Genomic DNA, 21,381 nt, shown 5'->3' on the forward strand with positions numbered 1-21,381 from the left:
TTTTGCTGGTGTGAAATTATTTTTTTCCTTGTGTTTTCTTGGGTGCAGTTACCCCTCCTTGTGTTACAGTTTTCCTTCTAGTATCCTCTGTAAGGCTGGATTAGTGAAAAGATACTGCTTAAATTCCATTTTGTCACAGAATATCTTGTTTTCTCTATCTATGGTGATTAAAAGTTTTGCTGGGTATAGTAGTCTGGACTGACATCTGTGGTTGCTTAGGGTCTTCAAGATATCTTAGATTTGAAGTCTCTGTTAAGAAGTCTGGTATAATTCTAATAGGCCTGCCTTTATATGTTACATTGCCTTTTTTCTTTGCAACTTTTTTTTTCTTTTGGTTTTTCAAGACAGGTTTTCTCTGTAGTCCTGGCTGTCCTGGAACTCACTCTGTAGACCAAGCTGGCCGACAACTCAGAAATCCATCTGCCTCTGCCTCGCAAGTGCTGGGATTAAAGGCATGTGCCACCACCACTGCCCAACTCCTTTGCAACTTTTAATATTCTTTGTTCTGTATATTTAATGACTTCTGTAAGTCTTTTGTACGTTTATAGGCATCCGTTTAGGCTGGGGAAATTTTTTTCTATGATTTTGTTGAAGATATTTTGTGGGCCTTTGAGTTGGGAATCATCTTCTATTCCTATTATTCTTTTATTATTCTTTTATTATCTCATTATTATTGGTCTTTTCATAGTGTCCCAAATTTCCAGGATGTTTTGTGTAAGAAATGTTGTAGATTTATCTTTTTCTTTGACATATCAATTTCTTCTATCATATCTTCTACACCTGAGATTCTTTCTTCTATCTCTTGTATCCATTCTGTTGGTGATGCTTGAGTCTGTAGTTCCTGTTGTCTTTTCTAGGATTTCTGTCACCCAGATTGCCTCAATGTGTTTTTTCTTTATTGCTTCTAAGATGGTCACAGGCCTCCAGGATTGCAGGCAGAGCTGGGGCCCAGAGGATAGAGTGCAAAGGGGACAGGGTGGGACTTGCCACTGTTGCTTGCCCACAGGCACTGCAGGCAGGCAGGGAGGCAGGGAGGCAGGCAGGGAATTGGGGTAGGGGTTTCACCTGGTCGTTCCTGATACTTTAGGGCTCCAGGATTGCAATGTTGACTGGGAAGATGGATCACAGAGGGGACTGGGAAGGCCTATGTATTGGCTTGCTGTGGCTCATGGCAGGCAGGGAGCTAGGGTTTGGAGACCTCACTTGGTTGTCCCTGATAGCTGCAGGCAGAGCTGTTGCCCAAGCGAATGGAGAGCAGAGGGGATCATGTTTTGAAATGTTTAATGACTGATCTTAAAAACAAGATGGATACTGGCCACTTTTTTCTGCACTGTAACTTGTTTACACCTCACTGTGTACAATGTTTATCATCTAAAATACAAGGGTTTATTTGGTTTCAGAAGAATTAGGAGGCAAGAATCAGAACATTCCCAGGGTTATAAAACAGCAAATACAGTCTGGGGATGCCGCAGAGATGCCTGTGAGAAACAGACCTGAAATATCTTGGATACGATTGCTATTTGAAACATGGGTTTCCTGTAGCTACTGTGTCTACAGTACATGTCTGGGTGGAGAATAGAGTGGGGAGAGAAGGGTCAGCAGCAGCTTTGACCCCAGAGTCAGGGGTCCAAGTCTCCTTAATTAGGTGTATGTGTTTTCTTAGTAGTTCCTTATGAATTTGCTTTATTTCACCTTTGAATATGTGTCTACTCATACATGTTCAAGGTTTATACCTTTAAGGAAGCATGTGTCAGCATATGACATTTGGGTGTCGGAGGTCAGCAGTATAAAGACAAAGAGTGTTTCCTTCGGGCTCGTGGTCACGCTGTAATGATTGGAACAGGCTTGTTTGTCAGAGTTTGTAGGCCCCATGTTTGTGGTGCCATGATCAGAAAGTCCATAGTCAGCCTCATGTTTGTGGATGGACACCAAGTGTGACGTGGGTCTCATAGCACAGCGTCAAACACCTGGTTTTCACTGAAGAACTAGGTTGTGTGTCTGAATATTGACGTCATTTCAGACAGATTCTCAGGTGAAGCTCACTGATGAGTGTGTGTAGCAGAAGGGCAGGGGTCAGAAGCTGAGCTGCTCAGCTGAGATGGGAGACTTTGGAGGCACCATGTCCCTCAGGAACCTCCTTCCCACGTGCTCCTCACACCATCTTGGCCACCAGCTGTGAGCTCTGTGCATCTGGCTTTGTGGCAGCAGTGGTCCCTTCAGCAACTATGGTCGGCACTCACAGGAACTGGGTTACTTGTCCTGAAACAGTGTTAGTGGTTACACGTGCCCTTGTGAGCGTCTCAGCCCCCCACCCCCACACCCTTCATAAATACAAGGACCCCCAGTGCTTACAGCCACCGTCAGACCTGCCACTTGCTCGCAGGTGAGTCTGGGTGAATATTCTCTGTCTCAGTTTCCTCACTTGTCTAATAATTCATGTCATGGGTGACGAAATTAGAGACAGACAGACAGAGAGTTTCTGTCACATAGTAAGACTTTAGTTCTAATTCTTGTTGTTGATTGATTCAGTAAACACTGAGAACATACTGTCATGTGGTTGGCTTTTTGTCACCGGGTAATTAAAGGTTCTCAAGGAGAACTGCCACCGTGTGCTTGTCCTTAAATCCATCTTTCAGATACCACCTCCCCAGCAGAGCTTTCAGTAGAAGTGTGTTGTAATATTTGCTTACTGCCATCATAGTGAGTAGTGTGTGCAGCCCCGCAGTAGTGTGTGCAGTAGTGTGTGCAGCCCTGTGTGCAGTAGTGTGTGCAGTCGTGTGTGCAGTAGTGTGTGCAGCCCCGCAGTAGTGTGTGCAGTCCTGTGTGCAGTCGTGTGTGCAGTCCTGCATGCAGTAGTGTGTGCAGTAGTGTGTGCAGTCCTGCATGCAGTAGTGTGTGCAGTAGTGTGTAGTAGTGTGTGCAGTCCTGTGTTCAGTAATGTATAGTAGTAGTAGTAGCGTGTAGTAGTGTGTGTAGCAGTGTATAGTAGTAGTAGTGTGTAGTAGTGTGTGCAGTCCTGTGTACAGCAATGTATAGTAGTAGTAGTAGTGTGTAGTAGTGTGTGCAGTCCTGTGTGCAGCAATGTATAGTAGTAGTAGTAGTGTGTAGTAGTGTGTAGTCCTGTGTGCAGCAGTGTGTAGTAGTAGTAGTGTGTAGTAGTGTGTGCAGCAGTGTGTAGTAGTAGTAGTGTGTAGTAGTGTGTGCAGGAGAAACCATTGTTTAACTGATGCTTGGGTTCAGGGCTCTGCGCAGGAGTTTGGGGTCTCTCGTCTCATTTCTGAAAGTGTGAGAGGCTGCGCATTGATGCTGTCCCTGGGGATTAGAATCCTAGGACTATGACAGATAGCTTTCCTTGCTCCCTTTAATAATTACTCCTGCAAGAGCTAGGTCCCCTAGTTCATTATTTAAGAGTGTTTGTGCCAATAAGACAAATAGTAGGAAAATGTCCCCAACTCTTTACAGAAGTGCCTTGCTTGACATCTCTGCGCTGGACGCTGTTCTGTAATATGTATGCAGCTGTGCTGCTTGATGCCATGCGTTGCTGCTGGTTTTGCCCAGTTGTTTTCAGTGAACTCTGAGCCACTGTGGCTTTGGATGTGGTTTGCATGTTGGAAGCCTGGTTCCTTAGCTTGCCGTGATAGGAGACTCTGGACAACACACACAACACAGACTGGTGCACAGCACACACAACACGGGCTGGTGCACAGCACACACAACACGGGCTGGTGCACAGCACACACAACACGGGCTGGTGCACAGCACACACAACACGGGCTGGTGCACAGCACACACAACACGGGCTGGTGCACAGCACACACAACACGGGCTGGTGCACAGCACACACAACACGGGCTGGTGCACAGCACACACAACACGGGCTGGTGCACAGCACACACAACACGGGCTGGTGCACAAGCAAGCATCACTCACTCTCCAGCTACTTAAGCCTTGTGCTCCCAGAAACTTTTGATGCTGATTCAGGAGTTGCTGGTAATACCATTAGTTGTGGAATTAATCTCAGTATGGGTATGAAGTTAGCATCATATGTGGCTTAGGAACATGGAGGTGTCAGTACACTATCCAGGGTGAGCCTTTTAAAAAAGAAAAAGAAATGACCCTCGTAGTGCTAAAGTAAGAGATAAAATTAAAAACAAATTTCTGGTTACATCCATCAGAAAAGTCGAAGGAGGGAGTCGTCAAGACAGCTCAGAAGGGAAGGAGCTTGCTGCTGACCTCCAACCTGAGTCTGGAACCTGTGGTAGACGAAGAGAACTAACTCCTCCACACATGTGCTCCCATAGACAGACTGACAGACACACAAAAACACACATACACACACTAAGTGTAATAGTAAGTTTCTTTTGTAAAGTTTAAGAAAAAAGGGCCTTCTTAATGAAAGGATTGATATTTTCTTGCTAATAGCTTTATCTGAACTCAGAGTGATTTATACTAAGTGTGATAGAAATTTTAAATGTGAGTCCTTTAAAAAATTATGGCTGTTGGCTGTTCTTCCATGCATGATACAATAACCTAAATGTCCCTTATTTTCAACGGTCTTACTATTTTTTCCAATTTTTTTATTGCTATTTACTTTCTGTATGACAGAAGTTTTTAATTCTTAGAAGACAGAATTTTCATTTCCATCTACAAAAATAACTTGAATTCATAATTCAGAAGTCACTTGAGCGTGTAATACTTGATAATAGTAAATCATTCTGAACTGTAAAGCCCGTCATTAAAGAGATGGTAATGGCAGTGCAGATCTCCCAAGCAAACCTGTAAAGAGCAGCAGCATGCGAGGGAGCGCGTGTCTGAGGTGCTGTGCACGCTTCCATCTTATATGCGGGCACACTTAGAGGTAGCTCGTGCCATATATTTCAGCAGAGGGTTTCTAGTGATTTCTGTCGTTTGTGAAGTGACACCCACAGTCCCATGTGTCTGAACACTGTCCCTAACTGGTAGCACTATCTTGAGAGATTAAGGGACCTTTTATATGTGAGGCCTAGCAAGCAGCCATGGAGTCTCACTGGGGCAGAGTTTATGCTAGCTCCAGTTATCCCTAGATGGAGTTCCTGACCACTGAAATGTGAACTCCCGTGGAGCTGCCATGCCTCCCTCTGTGTTGGCCTTAAACTGTGCCAAAGCAAATCCTTACTCTCTTGAGTTGCGTGCTTTAGCCCTTCTGTCATGGTGGTGGAAAACATTAGTACCAGTCACTCTTGCCCATGCTAAATTGCTGATTTATATTTAATACAAATTACCCCGTCCTCCGTTGTGGGATATCATAACCATTATCTTTTATTTTGCCCCAATCTTAGTCATAAGCTCTCTGTATGTTTGCTTCTTGTGTCCCAGAGGTTCCATTTGCTCAACAGGCCACAAAGATGCTGACTCTGCAAATACTCAGCTAGCTGTCAGTGTTCACAAAGCCTGCCCTCTGTAAAGTCCATATGACCCTCATCTAGCAAGTGCCATTGTTCTAGGCCCGGTGCCCTCTGAGTCTGTCACAGCAGCTTGTTAATCAGTCCATGTCTAATGTTAATATTGAGCCTGCACCTGACTGTCATGTGTCCCGTGTGTTGCTCAGTCACATCAGACTCTGGACAGCACCCCAGTGCTGTTCAGCTGTGGAACCAACCCAGACAGCACAAAGCAGCACAGCAGCAATTGCCAGAGAAAGGGTGCTCACTGCCTGTGTCTGAGTGGGTGCGGGCGTGGTTCTGGGTTCCATCTCTGCACAGACCTTTGAGGGACACCTCCAAACGTTTTCCTGTCTGAGTAAGAATTGTGTCACTTTGACCTTTAATCATTAAGAGAACATAAGTGAACATAAACACATGCATAGCAGAGGCACTTGTTGGGGTGCAGACTAGAGGTGTAGCCACATGCAGAGCAGAGGGCTCCTGTGGGGGCCGGAGGGGCCGGTGGAGCAGAGGCATCCTGTCAGGGCTAGCATGGGCTGGGTTAACTGAGTCAAGTTTTCTGGTTGGCACTTGATATGGACAGGTTCTTTTTTAAGAGAGTGGGTAAGCAGTAGACATTGTGAAGCGTGTTTCATATTGTTGGGATGGCTCTTCTGACAGTGAAATCAACAAACCAGCAGTGAGAAAAGGACAGACAGACAGGCATGAGGGAACGATGTCCTTCAGCTCATTTTCATAGAGAACAGCTCAGGGAGGCTGGGGGAGGCTGATGGTGTGACACAGGACGGACACTGGTCAGTGGGGGGCCTGGGGAGGCTAGAGGTGTTTCACAAGGATGGATACTGATTCAGTTGTGGTTTCTGAAATGATAGGAACTTAGACTCTAATACAATCCTAATAGAAAGATCACAAGAGAGAGACAAGCACATGCACTGAACAAGTAGACCAGCGTCTTTAGACCTGGGACAGCTTAAAGCTTAAAGCTTCCTATGGAAGTATAGAATGCTAATCAGGGTTGAGGCGTGGAGCCAGCCACTGACCCTGCTGAGTTCTGCTCTGTAAACTAGATGTGGACATTAATCACAGTGGGATATTTGTTGCTATGTTATAGTTCACATAACAAGAGAAAAGTTTATTTTAAACAAACATTTTACCTTTTTTAGCTGTGTTTCCGAAGCCGGAGCCATGACCTGACACCCTGATGCCTACTGTCAGGGCCTCTGTGCAACTGGCACGTGAACCATGGAACTTAAGGTGTGGGTGGATGGAGTCCAGAGGATTGTCTGTGGCGTCACGGAAGTCACAACTTGCCAGGAGGTTGTCATAGCCTTAGCCCAAGCTATCGGTAAGTAGAAATTGGCAAGTCAAGAAAATGGCATTCGCACTTGTCTGGAGTGTGTCAGGGCTAAGTGTTAGCTGCCACGGCATTTTGATGAACATGTCTGAAAGATAACAAGGGGTCATATTTGAACTCATAGTTTCAAAGGACTCAGCCTAGTTTCTTGGCCTAAGATGCCTAGGTGGAGTACATCAAGGAGTAAGTGGGGTGGAGAGAGTAGGGAGAGGAGGGGGAAGCGGGGGAGAGAGCAGATGAAGGGCAGGCACACAGAGCAGACAGTGAGAAGGTGCCAGGGACAAGATATCTTTAAAAACCCTGCCCCAGAAGCTTGTTCTTGTAGCTGGGTTCTGTCTCCTGAAGTCTCTAGAACCTCCTAAAATAGTGTCACCATCTTGGGACCAAGCAGTAAACACATGAGCCTTTGGAAGGATACTTTACGACTAAACTGTAACATTGTGACACATCCCCAAAGGCTGGTGCTCGCCTTGTAGTTCACAACGCACTGAATCTGCCTCAGTGCTCTCAACAGTTCAACATGGTTCAAAGGCCCCAACTAAAAGTCTCGTGGAGACTCAGTGCACTCCTAGCTATGAGGCACTGTAGAAGTGAGATACATTTTAAAATCACAGCATACAGTGCTGCCAGTCAAACATTCCTGTTATAAGGAAAAGAGGAATAGGAAAATACCAAGAAAATAGTATGAAAATACTAAGGCTAGAGAGATGGCTCAGTGGCCAGAGAGGACCCAATTTAGTTCCCGGTACCAGGGCCAGACACCCTCTTCTAGCCTCAAAGATGCATGCATACATGTGGCACACACACTCAAAGACACACATACATATACGTCAATAAGATAAATATTATCTGAAATGATTGGATCAAGGCATGACTGAACCTAGTAGGACAGCACTGGATCCTGTAGTTCCAAGTCCAGCATCCCGGGCATATGGTTATGTGCGCTCCACTGGGCTTGGGTAGTGATGTGACCTCACTGCCTTCCCAGTGGCAGCTCACTTTTCTAGCCTCCCCCGCACCCTGGAGTCCTCAGTGGGAGCTCATCATCATCTGTACAGCTTCACACACTGACCTGAGAGTACTCTTCAGGACTCTGACCTGACACATGCTGCCTGGCTTCCCAGGCTTTTCCTTTGAAACCTGGATGGGCATTTCCATCATCCCACAACTCTTACCTCCTGCATGCCTGTGAAGCCAGCACCACATGGATGATGCCAAGCCTGCCCCAGCCCAAACGTCCCAGCTCTGTACCTCAGCTGCTCTGCCTCTGAGTACTTGGGCAGCTGTGCATAGTGAAAAACATATCCCGAGGGGAGTACATCCTAGGCAGCCCTTGTCCACAAGGCACCCAAAGGCTGCATCCTTCCAAGGGGAGCCGTTAGAAGGCATGCTACGGGGTCACACACTTCGGTCTGTGAGGGTGTAGTGTGCCTAGTTTCTGTCACACTACCTCCTGTCATCACAGTAGACAACTTACACACTCTCTGCTAGCCATGCCCCTGTCTGCAGCACACTCTTTTTCTAAGCACTGCACTGTTTTCAAAGCCTGCTCAGCTTTGCCTTCCAGGTCTTACTATGAGGCAGGCTCAGGGCCGCTAGCACTACCAAGGCATAGCCCAGGTACTGTCCTAAACTGCTCTCCACCAGATTAATTATTCCATCCTGTTAACATCAGCCTCCCGTGACATCTTCAATTATGAACAAATGTAGACATTATTTGCCACAACAGAACACAAATGACTTTTCTCCCAGTTCCCAACTGAGTTGTTCCCACCTGAAACTTTGTGAGCCAAGCCTTCATTGCCCACATTCCCACTGGAACTCTGCTCCCCTGAGCGCCACCCAAAGTCACCCATTGACTCACTCACAGCATGGTAAGGGTTTCCTGGTCTGTTTTCCAAACTCTTCCAAGTTCATCCCACAAACTACTTCCAAAGGGCTTACGAACCGCCTGGTCAAACGCTCGCTACAGCAGCCTCCACTTGCCAGTTCTCTGCATCAGGTGCATTTACCTAGTTAGCACCAAATGCCTGACATAACAAGTTCATGTGATATTCCCAGTCTGTGTCATAGGGTCAGTAGTATCCCTTTATCATATGACACATCTCACTCTCAGTTTACAGTTTCAGAAATGTAGTCCATTATCATCATGGCAGAGAGCATGGTGGCATGCAGGCTGGCATGGTTACATCATGATCCACAGGCAGAGAAACTGGGCTTGGCATGGGTTTTGGAAACCTCAAAGCCCATCCCCTGTGATGTAATTCATCTAATAAGGCCACACTTAATTCAAAAAGGACACACCTCCTAATCCTCAAATGGTGCCACTACCTGGTCACTAAGCATTTAATATATGAGGCTATGGTGACGTTCTTATTCAAACCATCATAGTGACCAAGTTTCTAAAAAGGACTATAGGAGACAGCAAGGGCAGTAAGTCATCCCAAAGGACATGACTCCATAGGCCAGCTTCCTCCAATGATAGAATCATAAATCTATCAAAGGACGGATCCATCCACTTGGTCAGGGCCCTAATTATCACGTCTAGAAATGCTGTCACAGACTTCCAGTCTGTGCTCTGCTACGGTAGGTATTTCCTGATCTGCCAAATGGACTTTAACCAATGTCTCTGGGTACACACTGCATTCTTCCCTAGTGGGCTGGGCTACACAGCTCTCAGGTAAACTTTTCTTCCTTGCTTTTTGCCTGTGGTGTGTCATGCTGTGACGATGCATGCTCTGAGAACGTACCCCACGTCATTGATCTTGCACCTAGAGTCGGCACTGACTACACATGCTTATCTTGAAAAGTGGTTTTTTGTTTTTTTTTTTTCTCTTAATTCTGGATGTTTGCTTAAACCAGAACAGACTTCTGGTTCCCAGAATCTCTCATAACTAAAACTCTTACTGTCAAATTCTGAATACATTTAAAATTAAAGAATAAAGTAAAAAAAACTATTGTAATAAAATTAAAATGAACTTGCCAAATATATATATATAAAATCTCCATTTATATAAAAACTTTCTGTGGTACTAGGGACCTAACTGGGAAACCTAGGGACTCAGAAATGCTAAGCAAATGCTTTACTATTGTCTACCCTCTATTCTCAACCTGCTTGAAACCTTTTGGTTTTGAGAAAGGGTACCACTAACTTGCCCAGGCTGGCCTTGGACTCAATCTGGAACTCAGGAAAGTCCAAACGTCTGATCCTCTTGCCTCAGCCTCCTACATTGCTGGAATTATAGGCCTGTGCTACCAGGCCCTGTTTAAAATGTTCTTTATCAAAGTTTGGAACATAATGAGGGCATAAACTTCTCTCCATAAAACCAAGTAATATGTTCAGAGTTTGTATTTGCAGGTTTATTAAATAAACCTGCTATTTAATAAACATATATGAAGAAGAAACTGCACCTGGCACTGTGCTAGGTGCTCAGCTGCTCTTTATCTTGAGCTCCTAGTCAAAAGTTTACCTTCTGTCTCAGCAATCCATATTGGAAGCATGTCAAGTCAGCTCAGGATTGAAATGGTCACCTCTTCTCTGCACACTCTAGCAGATCTGCTCCGTGCTAGCCAAGGTGCTGTCTTCTCATGTTGACATCTTTAGTTTCACTGAGGCATTGCAGAATATGAGAGCCGTGCTGGACATCCCCTCCAGGGAACACCTTCATCCAAGACTATTATTTGTGGACTTGAGTTTAATTGTGGAAGAGGAAATTAATGCATTTTCTTTTCTGTCAACATATTCAGTATTCATTCTCCATGATCTGTTGGATTGAAACAAGCCAAGATTCAGTGATGATTAAAACTCAAAATTTCTTTTGAATGGTGTTTTTAAAAAGTAATTACTTTTCTTATTTTTTTTAAAAAGACTTATTTTATGCATATGAGTACACTGTTGCTGTCTTCAGACACACCAGAAGAGGCCCTCAGATCCCATTACAGATGGTTGTGAGCCACCATGTGGTTTTGGGATTTGAACTCAGGACCTCTGGAAGAACAGCCAATGCTCTTAACCACTAAGCCATCTCTCTAGCCCCTTTTCTTCTGTTGTTTTTTGGTTTGTTTGGTTTGTTTTGGTTTTTGTTGTTTTAACAGGTTCACTTGATTGTTTCTAAAGACAAGGTCTTACTGTATAGATCAGGCAGCCTTGACCTATGGCAACCCTCCTGTCTTGATTATCCAAGGGCTGGGAAGTAGGCATGCATCAAGATACCTAGAAGAAGAGTGAGTGTCTGGAGGGCAACCCTGCTGAGCTGGAGCCAGAGCTGCATCTTATCCCATGGTGACCTCTCTCTGCATAGAAATCCATGGAGAAAGCATGTCCTGTCACCAGCTGTGTCTTCATTTAGAATGAAGAATATGCTAACCATGGATAACTGTTTTAACTGAACCAGCTATCCTACTTTTCCTTCCTTAATAACTCGATTCAAAGCCTGCTTTGAAAAATTGAGAAAACTTGACAGAGGCAGGTGGATTTCTGAGTTCGAGGCCACCCTGTTCTATAGAGTGAGTTCCAGGACAGCCGGGGCTATACAGAGAAACCCTGTCTCCAAAAAAACCAAAAGAGAGAGAGAGAGAGAGAGAGAGAGAGAGAGAGAGAGAGAGAAAACTTGAATGTAGATGTTTTATGGCATTGTTTCAAATTTGACCTAGAAGTCTTTTGCTGTATCATCAATACTTGAGAGCGACCTAGCTGGTGACTCTCCCACAGCTGGTGATCCTTCCTGTCTGCCAAGAGGCTGCCAAGCAGCCACATTCTAACTGCTTCAACTACTTAAAAATAGAACCAGCGTTTTATTTGTGATTATTTACTTATGCCACATGTATTTAGCAAACAGCTTAAACTGCCAGTGTCATAGAAAGCTGGCTGGGTAGATACAGACTAACGGACATTCGAGCTCTGTCCCTTCAGGCATTCTTCATGCTCTGCTGAATTGCTGGGTGGGTGTTCATGTCTGCACAGATGCCCCTGGATGCCCAGTAATGGACGACATGCTGCTGTCTGCTCAGACACTCATGGTGTACTTCCTGTGCCACCCCAGTTGTGAGACGGCGGGTCAGGCATTCTCTCTAATTGTGTGTGTGTGTGTGTGTGTGTGTGCACCCGCGTGTGTGCCCACGTGCGCGCATGTGTATGTTACCCATGTGCATGAAGGTCAGAGGACAACCTTGGATGTCATTTCTCACATGCTCTCTCCCTTTTGTTTGAGTCAGTCTCGTACTGCCCCAAATCCCACAGGGATCACAGGCCTGTCCTGTTGTCCCTGACACTGAGTTCTGGGCTCCTAGCTCAGGCCTGCTCATTCCTGTGAGGAGGGCTGACTGACGTCTCTGCTCACCCCCTAACGTACATGTTTAACAAACTCCAAACAACACCTACCTTAAATGGCAGTGTCCACGGCAGGTGTTCACACTTGTGGCATATTCTCTTTTTTCCTTTTTGTACTACATCTGTTTGTTTGTTTTGGGAAGCAACAAATACACCAAAGCTAGAAGTCAGTCCTTTGTTTCTCAGGGTCCCAGGATCGCCAGCCTTGGTGGCATCTTTACCCATTGAGCCATCTTACTGGCTCTATATTGACTTTCAATTCTGTAATTAGTAGGTACAGCATATTTTTTATTCATTTTATTATGTTTTGTTTTTAATAATAAAATCTAAATTTTATCCTTTTTTTAGAAGAAGCTTTGAAACTATTACTATCACCATTCCTCAGTCTTGTTTCACAGAAAGTTACTTTAAAGAGCCATCTTCATGGAGCACTCCCGGATGTGTGAGCGAGCTCTAGGCCAGCCGGGCAGGTCCTTAGGGAGCTCTGAGGCCTGCGCACTTCAGTGAGCCGGGGCGGGTTCTGGACTGACTCTATGTCCTCTTGAGGAAGCTTAGACAGTGAAAATCTATGTAGGTTTGGAAGCTCAGGTCAGCACCTGGGGCCATCACTCTTTGCTTTGGGGGACACATTTTCAATGTTTTCCTTTGTTCCATCTATCCCCAGAAGTTTTGAACACTTACACATTTGACTAGAGTGTGAATTCTCTCAGTTGGGGGAAGTAGAAAGTAGAATTTCTAAGCAAGCCAGAAGGATGCTTATAATCTGACCTGAAGAGTATGTTGTTACAGCTTTGGGAGCTTTGGATATCTTCAGAAGCTGCCACGGGCAGCCTGGACTGGACTCTAAACGTTGACATTCTGATGCTGACCGAGAACGATGTCAGACATACCATCTGCTGCATTATTGATGATTGCATGGCCCGCCGTGACAGTGTGCTCTGATCTTTTTTGTCTAGGTCGAACTGGAAGGTACACACTTATAGAGAAATGGAGAGACACTGAACGGCACTTGGCACCGCATGAAAACCCCATCGTGTCCTTAAACAAGTGGGGGCAGTATGCCAGTGACGTGCAGCTTATTTTGCGTAGGACTGGGCCATCTCTCAGTGAGCGACCCACCTCAGACAGTGTGGCCCGAATTCCTGAAAGAACTTTGTATCGACAGAGCCTTCCCCCCTTAGCCAAGCTCCGGCCTCAGGTGGACAAGTCCATCAGAAGGAGAGAGCCTAAAAGAAAGTCTCTCACCTTCACAGGGGGCGCCAAAGGGCTGACAGACATTTTTGGAAAAGGCAGAGAGACTGAGTTCAGGCAGAAGGTGCTGAGTAACTGCAGGGCGACAGCAGAGGAGCTGAAGAGGCTGATCCGCCTGCAGACGGGGAAGCTGCAGGCCATCGAGAAGCAGCTGGAGTCCAGTGAAGCAGAGATACGGTTCTGGGAGCAGAAATACAGCTGCAGCCTGGAGGAGGAGATTGTCCGCCTAGAGCAAAGGATCAAGAGGAATGATGTGGAGATCGAGGAGGAAGAGTTCTGGGAAAATGAACTACAGATCGAACAAGAAAACGAGAAGCAGCTGCAGGATCAGCTGGAGGAGATACGGCAGAAAGTGACCGACTGTGAAGGCAGGCTGAAGGACTACCTGGCCCAGATCCACACCATGGAGAGTGGTCTCCAGGCAGAAAAACTGCACCGGGAAGTTCAGGGGGCCCAGGTCAACGAGGAGGAGGTGAAAGGAAAGATCGAAAAGGTCAAGGGGGAGATGGACCTTCAAGGGCAGCAGAGCCTGAGGCTGGAGAATGGTATTAGAGCTGTGGAGAGGTCTCTGGGGCAGGCCACAAAGCGCTTACAGGTAAGGGAATCTTAGTGAGCAGGGTACCACATTCGCAGAAGGGGATGTTTAATTAACAGGACCCAGAGATGGCTCTGTAGCTCTGTTTGTCACAGGGTTGAGAATCTTAGACTGAGAATTTTGTGATGATCTTGCTTTCCTCATGTTATAAAATGAATACTAGTAGATAAAACTTCAACATCTTATCAAAACTAAGAACTCTTAATTCTTGTGAACCAAATTGCTATTAATTTGCAGTCAGTTATAAAGTATACAAGAAGGAAATCTGTGGCCAGATCAGCAGATGGTTGCACCTGGGTATATAGAAACTATATACTTGTTATGTATTTTTTATGACAGAGTAAGAATATGCATTTATTTTATAAGAGTCTGTGGCACTGTCCAGAAGGGAAGCCTCGTACCTAAGAGGGTGAGATAGTGCTGTCTTTGGCCACTGTATCCACATAAGCCCGGTGTGTCAAATGAGTCCTTCTGAATGTGGTCCCCATCTCCCACCCCTACAGCAGAAGGTTTGTCCCCACAGCCCTGCCCACCCAGCCTCACTTGTAGAATAACTGGTATTTTCCACCAGGACAAGGAACAGGAGCTGGAACAGTTGACTAAAGAGCTGCGGCAGGTCAACCTCCAGCAGTTCATCCAGCAGACAGGGACCAAAGTCACCGTGCTGCCAGCTGAGCCCACCGAAATCGAGGCCTCGCAGGCAGATATAGACACAGGTAAGGCCACTCACCTAAAACAGCATCCTTGTTTCTGACAAAAACCGTAACATAGGGTAAACTGCTTACTTACGTGGCCATATTGTTTATTTTAAACTGCTTCTTTATGGGTCTGCTTACTAAAGTACAAATATAAATATGAACATTGGCTGTGTTAATTTGAATCCTAGACTCTCCTGATTTCCCTTCCTCTCTGAGTCTTGTTTCCCATCTCTTCTGTTGTTGAGACTTCCCACCTGTGGGCTGTGGCCTCAGCACCTGCCAACTGCAGCCAGGCAAGATGCTCTAGCCTTAGTAACCGAGTCGCCACCCAAGGACTTGCCCTCTCCTTCCCAAGTCTCCACTGCTCTCTCCAGTTCTCTGGGGTGGGAAGTTGACGCATGTTCTGGTTAGCTAGTTCACCAGATGATTTCTGTTTCCTGTTTAGAGACGCCATTCCAGTCTGGGTCCCTGAAGCGACCTGGTTCATCTCGGCAGCTCCCCAGTAATCTTCGTATTCTACAGAACCCTGTCTCCTCTGGTTTTAATCCTGAAGGCATCTATGTATAACACTGTCTTTGGGGGAAGGATCCAGCAAAAATACCATGGACAGTAAAATCCTTTGGTTTGTGCCAATTGAACAGAGGGTCCGTTCCCAAGCCGCATCCTCTCTCCCAACCACATGCCACTCGGAGCCATGCCCTGTGCACTGATGCTGAACATGGAGCCCGGTCTCTCTTCGCAGTATTGACATGTTGTCCAGCAGCTGGAATGCAAAGCCTTTGTTTTTATTTGTAGCATTTTGAGAACATTAGGAAAGCATTACTCTATGTTTATACATGAGTACACCCTGAATTAAGAGTAAAGAAGTTATGTGACTGCTTAGTTTAATTTATTCCATGTAATTGATTAATGTATGAATGTTGCTCTTTAATATTTTGTTAGTACTTACCCTGTGACTTAACTCTGTTAAATGTTGTGGGGCTCTGACTGTGTGCATGCTGGCAGACTCCAGCTGAGCTTTGCTCATGTACAGCTGCAAAGCCTCATGGGCACTCCACCATCCAGACTGACTCCATGGAACCTGCTGCACTTACCTGGAGCCTCTCTTAGCCTTGCTTAAGTGAGATAGTTCAGCTCGCTTTCTAGTCTGGAAGTTAATTGTTCCTTTACAGTATTCCAAATGTGGCATCACAGAAATATTGTGAATGAAGTAAGTTGGTCATGTAAGATGCTCGTGATCACAGACGGTCGTGGTGCACTCTGTCGTAGTCCACGCCGTGAGGCTCTCCTGCCTTACTGCCTCCTCCTGTGGGTCCCCATGAGAAGGAGAGGTCCCTGGGGATCCGGCTGGTGTACTTCGGGAATCATGCGCCAGGTGATGCACTTCCTCCGTGAACGCCACGCCATGCACAGCAGGGTGAGTGCAGCTTGCCAAGACTCCCGACATGGACTGGGTGCTTTCTCTAGACATGGAGACAGAAGGAGGAAGCACTGAGGTCGGGTATTTTTTTAACCAAGGAAATAAAATTTAATTCAGAGTATGTTTTTTATTTTTAAGTTTGACTTTATAGGATATTAGTCTCCATTTATATTTATATCATTTGTGTATAAAGCCAAAAATGAGTCAGTACTTTTCTTATGAGCAGTGACTTTACTGCGTTCCCCAGGAATATCTAGACAGGTGCTGTCTGGTGCCTCAGCCCTTCACGTCCGCTCTAAGTAAATTTGGTACAGTGCAACTAAGACTTTAATCCGAAATTTAAAGTAGCCGTTAATCCTGAAAAGAATGCATCCTCTGTATTATTTACATGCAGTAACATGAATGTGGGTTAGTATAGTGATGCTGTAACAACACTTGAGGCAAGTTGGTGTGTGGCCACCTCCAACTTACTTTTGGTGTAATGAATGTTTAATAAGCCGAGAATGCTGCTTTATTTTGGTTTCTAATGAAAAGGTTCAAGAATGGCTGTGAAGGAGTAGACAGTCCTAGAGAACTGAAATCCATGCAGTGTTGCCTTCTTACCCAAGCTGAAGGCTGACTCATCACCATTGGGTCCTGCTGTCACTGTCATGCAGATAACTTGAAATGTAAATTATTCTTTCTGAAATAACCATCGCCTGAACACAGTTGCTCCAGATTTGTAACAACTGTTTCATATCTATATACATTTAAGAAGAATAATTCAAAGTCAAAGTAACTTGTAGCTTTTGGTGATACTGTAGCCCACACACCCAGCACCTGCCTTACTCTCACTCTTCCTCTACTGAGTCATTGTGTGGTTCACATAAATTGAAACCTTGCTCATAAAGGAAAACATTGTACAAATGGATTATCTTCTGTTTAAACCAAAATGTTGGCTGTAGGTAGGTTAAACTCTATGAAAAATAAAGATGAAGCTGGGCGAGGTGGCTCATGACCATGATTCCAGCACTCAGAAGGCTGAGGCAGGACAGTTGCTATGAGGGCCAGGCTATCCTAAGTTACAGGGGAAGTTCTAGGATAGCCTGGGGTCTAGTGTGAGACCCTTTGGAAAGAAAGGGAACTGCACAAATCCCTTGGCATCTTGGCACGCACACTGTGCACAGCACACTCCGTCGTGAACTGCCTGCTTGCTGAGGATCCTAAAGCAGGGCGCTCTTCCCACCAGCTCCCAGCAGTCCTGGCTCTCCACCACTATCACCTCTGAGCTCCGGAAGCTGCCAGCTACTCTCCAGGCCTCCCTGTCTCCCTGATGGGCGGGGCGCAGCCATGTGAGCTTACAAACACGCTAAGTAGCTGTGCTGGGTCACGAGTCACAGGACCTGCACAGGCACACCACTGTCCAGTGTTTTCTAAATCTTTTTTAGCTTGGGGAAAACAACTAATTTGTGTAGGAACATCTGAAAATATTTTAGTCTGCTGTCACAGTTTTTACCTATTGTGACTATAAATGAATTGGCTTATGAACCCTACCTTTGGCTACATGTCAGACGGGTGCAGCCAATGGTATTCAAAAACTACCAAATGTAAAATTTTGCATATGGAGAAGTATACAGGTTCTAAATAATAAATTAGATCACAAATTTTTGTGTCTTTTTAATTACTACTACAAGTTATATTATGTGGTTTTTCTACAGGTATTAAATATATTCCAAATTTCTTTCTTACCAATGAATAATTTGAATATCATTGGTCTCTTTGACCTATAGAGCATCCTCTTTCTCAGAGAATCACCCACAGTGGGTTACCTCAGTGTGTGTGTTTTGTTTTTTTTTTCAATCTCCTTTATATTTAGTGTTCCTTTTTTGCCTCAGTGAACAGGGAAGTTTTAATATGTGAGGCTTCACAAGCTGCCCTCTGACTGTGCAGATTGATAGATAACTATCAATGAGCAGCTCTGCAGCTCTGACAGTCGTGAGCAGAGCCCCACCCTCAGAGTCTGCACCGTGAAGATGCAGCTCGTGGTACTCACTGTGGCGTGCAGCATCCAGGCTGACACATCAGCACTGCTCCACAGCTAAGAGCGCGGTCCTGCGGTAACATAGCCCTTCACTTAGAGCAACATCTGGGAACACCTTTACAGGTTGAGGTTGATTGATTGATTGCTTGATTGAGGAAATCATGTGGAAAAGACAAAAGCCCGACTGCAGGCGGGCACAGGGAGACAGGCCGTTAGCATTGGGCATTGCCTTTGACAGGTTAGGCCTTAAAGTACATTAAGATGCTCTGACTGCTTCCCTAACACAAGCCTGTTCATCGGTGAGGCTAGCTCATGAGTATTCCTTTTGTATCATGCCAGTGTTTTTAAGTTGTGTGTTTGTATGTCTGCTGTGGTATTTTTAAGTTCCGGGAGAAGGCTGCCGGCTGTGTCAGCTCACGGCCATCAGTATTTACTCAGTATTGCTGCTCCACATTTCCCAGTGCGCCTTCAATGCCAGGACAGTGGCTGCGTCCAAGCTGTGGGAACACTTTCCCACTCAATTTTATATATATTTTTAGAAACCAAATGACCATAGACAGCTATGTAGTGTAGTGTTAAACCAGCGGAACTCTAAAGGCAATAAATATATGCATATGTATGGGGGAGGGGAAGAGTGGAAATACAGGTTTACAGCCAGACATGGTGACAGCCCTTCAGTGTATTTCTCTGTCTCTTCACTGACCTAGAAGGATTTGAATTGCTGCAGCTTTAGACAGAAAATGTCCACATTTGCTGATTGTAGGCCATAAATATGCTTTTAGTACTTACTGCTTTGCTGATGTATAAATAAGAAATCTGAAATATGTACTATATGTAATTATTTTCTTTTGACTTTATTTCAAAATGTATATTTTCTGATTATTATCATGAGCTATAAAGCAAAAAGATCAATATCTGATATTCTCCCAAATAATAAATTTTCAAGATTCATTGGGGCAATAACAATTGTTGCTTTCTTTCTTATATATCTAATACTTTAAGATATGATATTGTTTCCTTTGAAAGATGCCAAAGGAAGTAGGTCTATGTATCAGTGAGTTAAATAAAACAAAAGAAATGACATTTTTCTAAATGTCCTGTTAACCTGAAGAATGGTCTCTTACTCAGAAAGCAGCAGGGAAGCCTGGGAGGTGCTCAGGAGGTAAATGGGGACCTGGCACACACGCCCGAGTCCTGGGTTCAGGTCCTCAGCATCCATATGAAACATGCACACTACCAGCATCAATACTACAGTGTCCACAGACAAGAATCAACAACAAGTGGACCCCAGCATCAATACTACAGTGTCCACAGACGGGAATCAACAACAAGTGGACCCCAGCATCAATACTACAGTGTCCACAGACGGGAATCAACAAGTGGACCCCAGCATCAATACTACAGTGTCCACAGACAAGAATCAACAACAAGTGGACCCCAGCATCAATACTACAGTGTCCACAGACGGGAATCAACAACAAGTGGACCCCAGAATCAATATTACAGTGTCCACAGACGGGAATCAACGGCAAGTGGACCCCTTGGGCTCACTGGCCAGCCAGCAGAGCCAAAACAACTTCCAAGTTCAGTGGGAATGGAGAGCAATTGAGACCGGTACCCACAGTTGACCTCTGGCCTCTGAACACAATGTAATGTGCACACGTGTGTACATGGCACACGTGAAAAAGGGAGCTGCTTCATTAAAGTAGAACTTGTAAGGGACAAATGTCCCACCCCTTGCTTCAAACTGGAAAATAAGATGCTTGTTAGTCTGTGTTCCTAGACCTCTTAAAATCTGTGGGGCAGCTTTAAGACATGAACTCTGCAGTGTCACCGGGCAGGAGACTGGTGCCTCATGACTAAAGGTTCTTGTCACTGTCATCTCAGGAATGACTTAGCAAGCACGCCACAGCGAGTAAGTAGCTGGCCATCATGAAGTTCGGATCTTCCAGCCCCCAGAGTACTTCTTGCAACCCTGGTAATATTGCCAGGGCTTGCTGAGGACAGCATCGGCATCCTGCTACCTCTGCTGTGCAAAGGTATCCATGTTTGCAGGAGTGCTTCTAAGTAGAGCTGAGCCTAGGTTAAGATAATATGTATGAGTACTATCGTCCTATAAAAGGAAAGAGAAACTGAGGGGCTGACTCAGTTCTGACCCCTAGCTGGAAGCTTTAGACTTTTAATGAGCCATCCCATCCCCTCGTGTATTAATGGCCGAACAAAACAGTGTCCTCTTTACGTAGCTTCTCCCTGCCTGCTTACAGTCTTGATGCCATAGATGTCAGTGGGGTGTGTAGTGAGCCCTCATACTGGACTGAACTTGACATGGGTCTCACTTCAAGGTGTTTACCCTCATGAGGAAGATGAACCTTGCTACCACATGCTAAGTGCAGTTAAATGGGACCATGGCTGGAAGGGCTTCCCCATCAGCCCAAGCATCAGGACCCCAGAGAAGGAAATAGAAATCAGAAGGACCTCTGGCTTGGTCTGGGAGATAGAACTATGAAGGACAGAGCAGCTGTAGTTCTGGCTCGGTGGGAGATAGAACTATGAAGGACAGAGCAGCTGTGATTCTGGGAGATAGAACTATGAAGGACAGAGCAGCTGTGATTCTGGGAGATAGAACTATGAAGGACAGAGCAGCTGTGGTTCTGGCTCGGTCTGGGAGATGATAGAACTATGAAGGACAGAGCAACTATGGTTCTGGCTCGGTCTGGGAGATGATAGAACTATGAAGGACAGAGCAACTGTGGTTCTGGCTTGGTCTGGGAGATGATAGAACTATGAAGGACAGAGCAACTGTGGTTCTGGCTCGGTCTGGGAGATAGAACTATGAAGAACAGAGCAGCTGTGGTTAGATGGTGATAAGCAGGAGGGAACAGAGGCAGGGCAGACATCATGGTTATGAAGGAAGGCCTTGGTTGCCGTGTAAGGAGCTATGTACCCACAGGTTCTCATGTTTGGACATTTGGTCCTGTTTTAGAAGATGATAGAACCTTTGAGACATGGGCCTAGCTGGGAGAAGCAGGCTGGGGTCCGGGGGAGGATGGGCCAGGAGGGTGTATAGGGCAGTACTTCCCACTGGCTTCTTTTTGCTTCGTGGTCCACTGCGATTCAATCAGTCAGCTGCTGCACACTGCCACAGAGCCAGACCTCCTCACCATGATAAACCCCATGAGCTGTATCCTGATTGTCGTGGGCACACCGGATATGGAAATGTCATGGTCAGATTAATATCTAAGGAAGACACTTCTGGCTGGCCGTCAGCATGGAGTCACTGAGGAGTCATGC

At 45.5% G+C, this 21,381-nt stretch overlaps 1 protein-coding gene across 5 annotated transcripts in view; it reads left to right on the forward strand.

The window, feature by feature from the left end:
* The window catches only part of Rassf8 (Ras association domain family member 8), a 73,237-nt gene extending 54,184 nt beyond the window's left edge, over positions 1–19,053 (forward strand). For all 5 annotated transcript variants that reach the window (XM_031383888.1, XM_031383886.1, XM_031383885.1 and 2 more), the window contains 4 exons: positions 6,587–6,768; positions 13,063–13,952; positions 14,524–14,668; positions 15,096–19,053. In XM_031383888.1, the coding sequence (XP_031239748.1) occupies positions 6,666–6,768; positions 13,063–13,952; positions 14,524–14,668; positions 15,096–15,217 (1,260 nt within the window). In that variant the 5' untranslated portion in view covers positions 6,587–6,665 and the 3' untranslated portion in view covers positions 15,218–19,053. The remainder of the gene's footprint in view (positions 1–6,586; positions 6,769–13,062; positions 13,953–14,523; positions 14,669–15,095) is intronic.
* Positions 19,054–21,381: the final 2,328 nt, after the last annotated feature.

The sequence above is a fragment of the Mastomys coucha genome, unplaced genomic scaffold (assembly GCF_008632895.1).
Source record: "Mastomys coucha isolate ucsf_1 unplaced genomic scaffold, UCSF_Mcou_1 pScaffold20, whole genome shotgun sequence".
Taxonomy (NCBI): domain Eukaryota; kingdom Metazoa; phylum Chordata; class Mammalia; order Rodentia; family Muridae; genus Mastomys; species Mastomys coucha.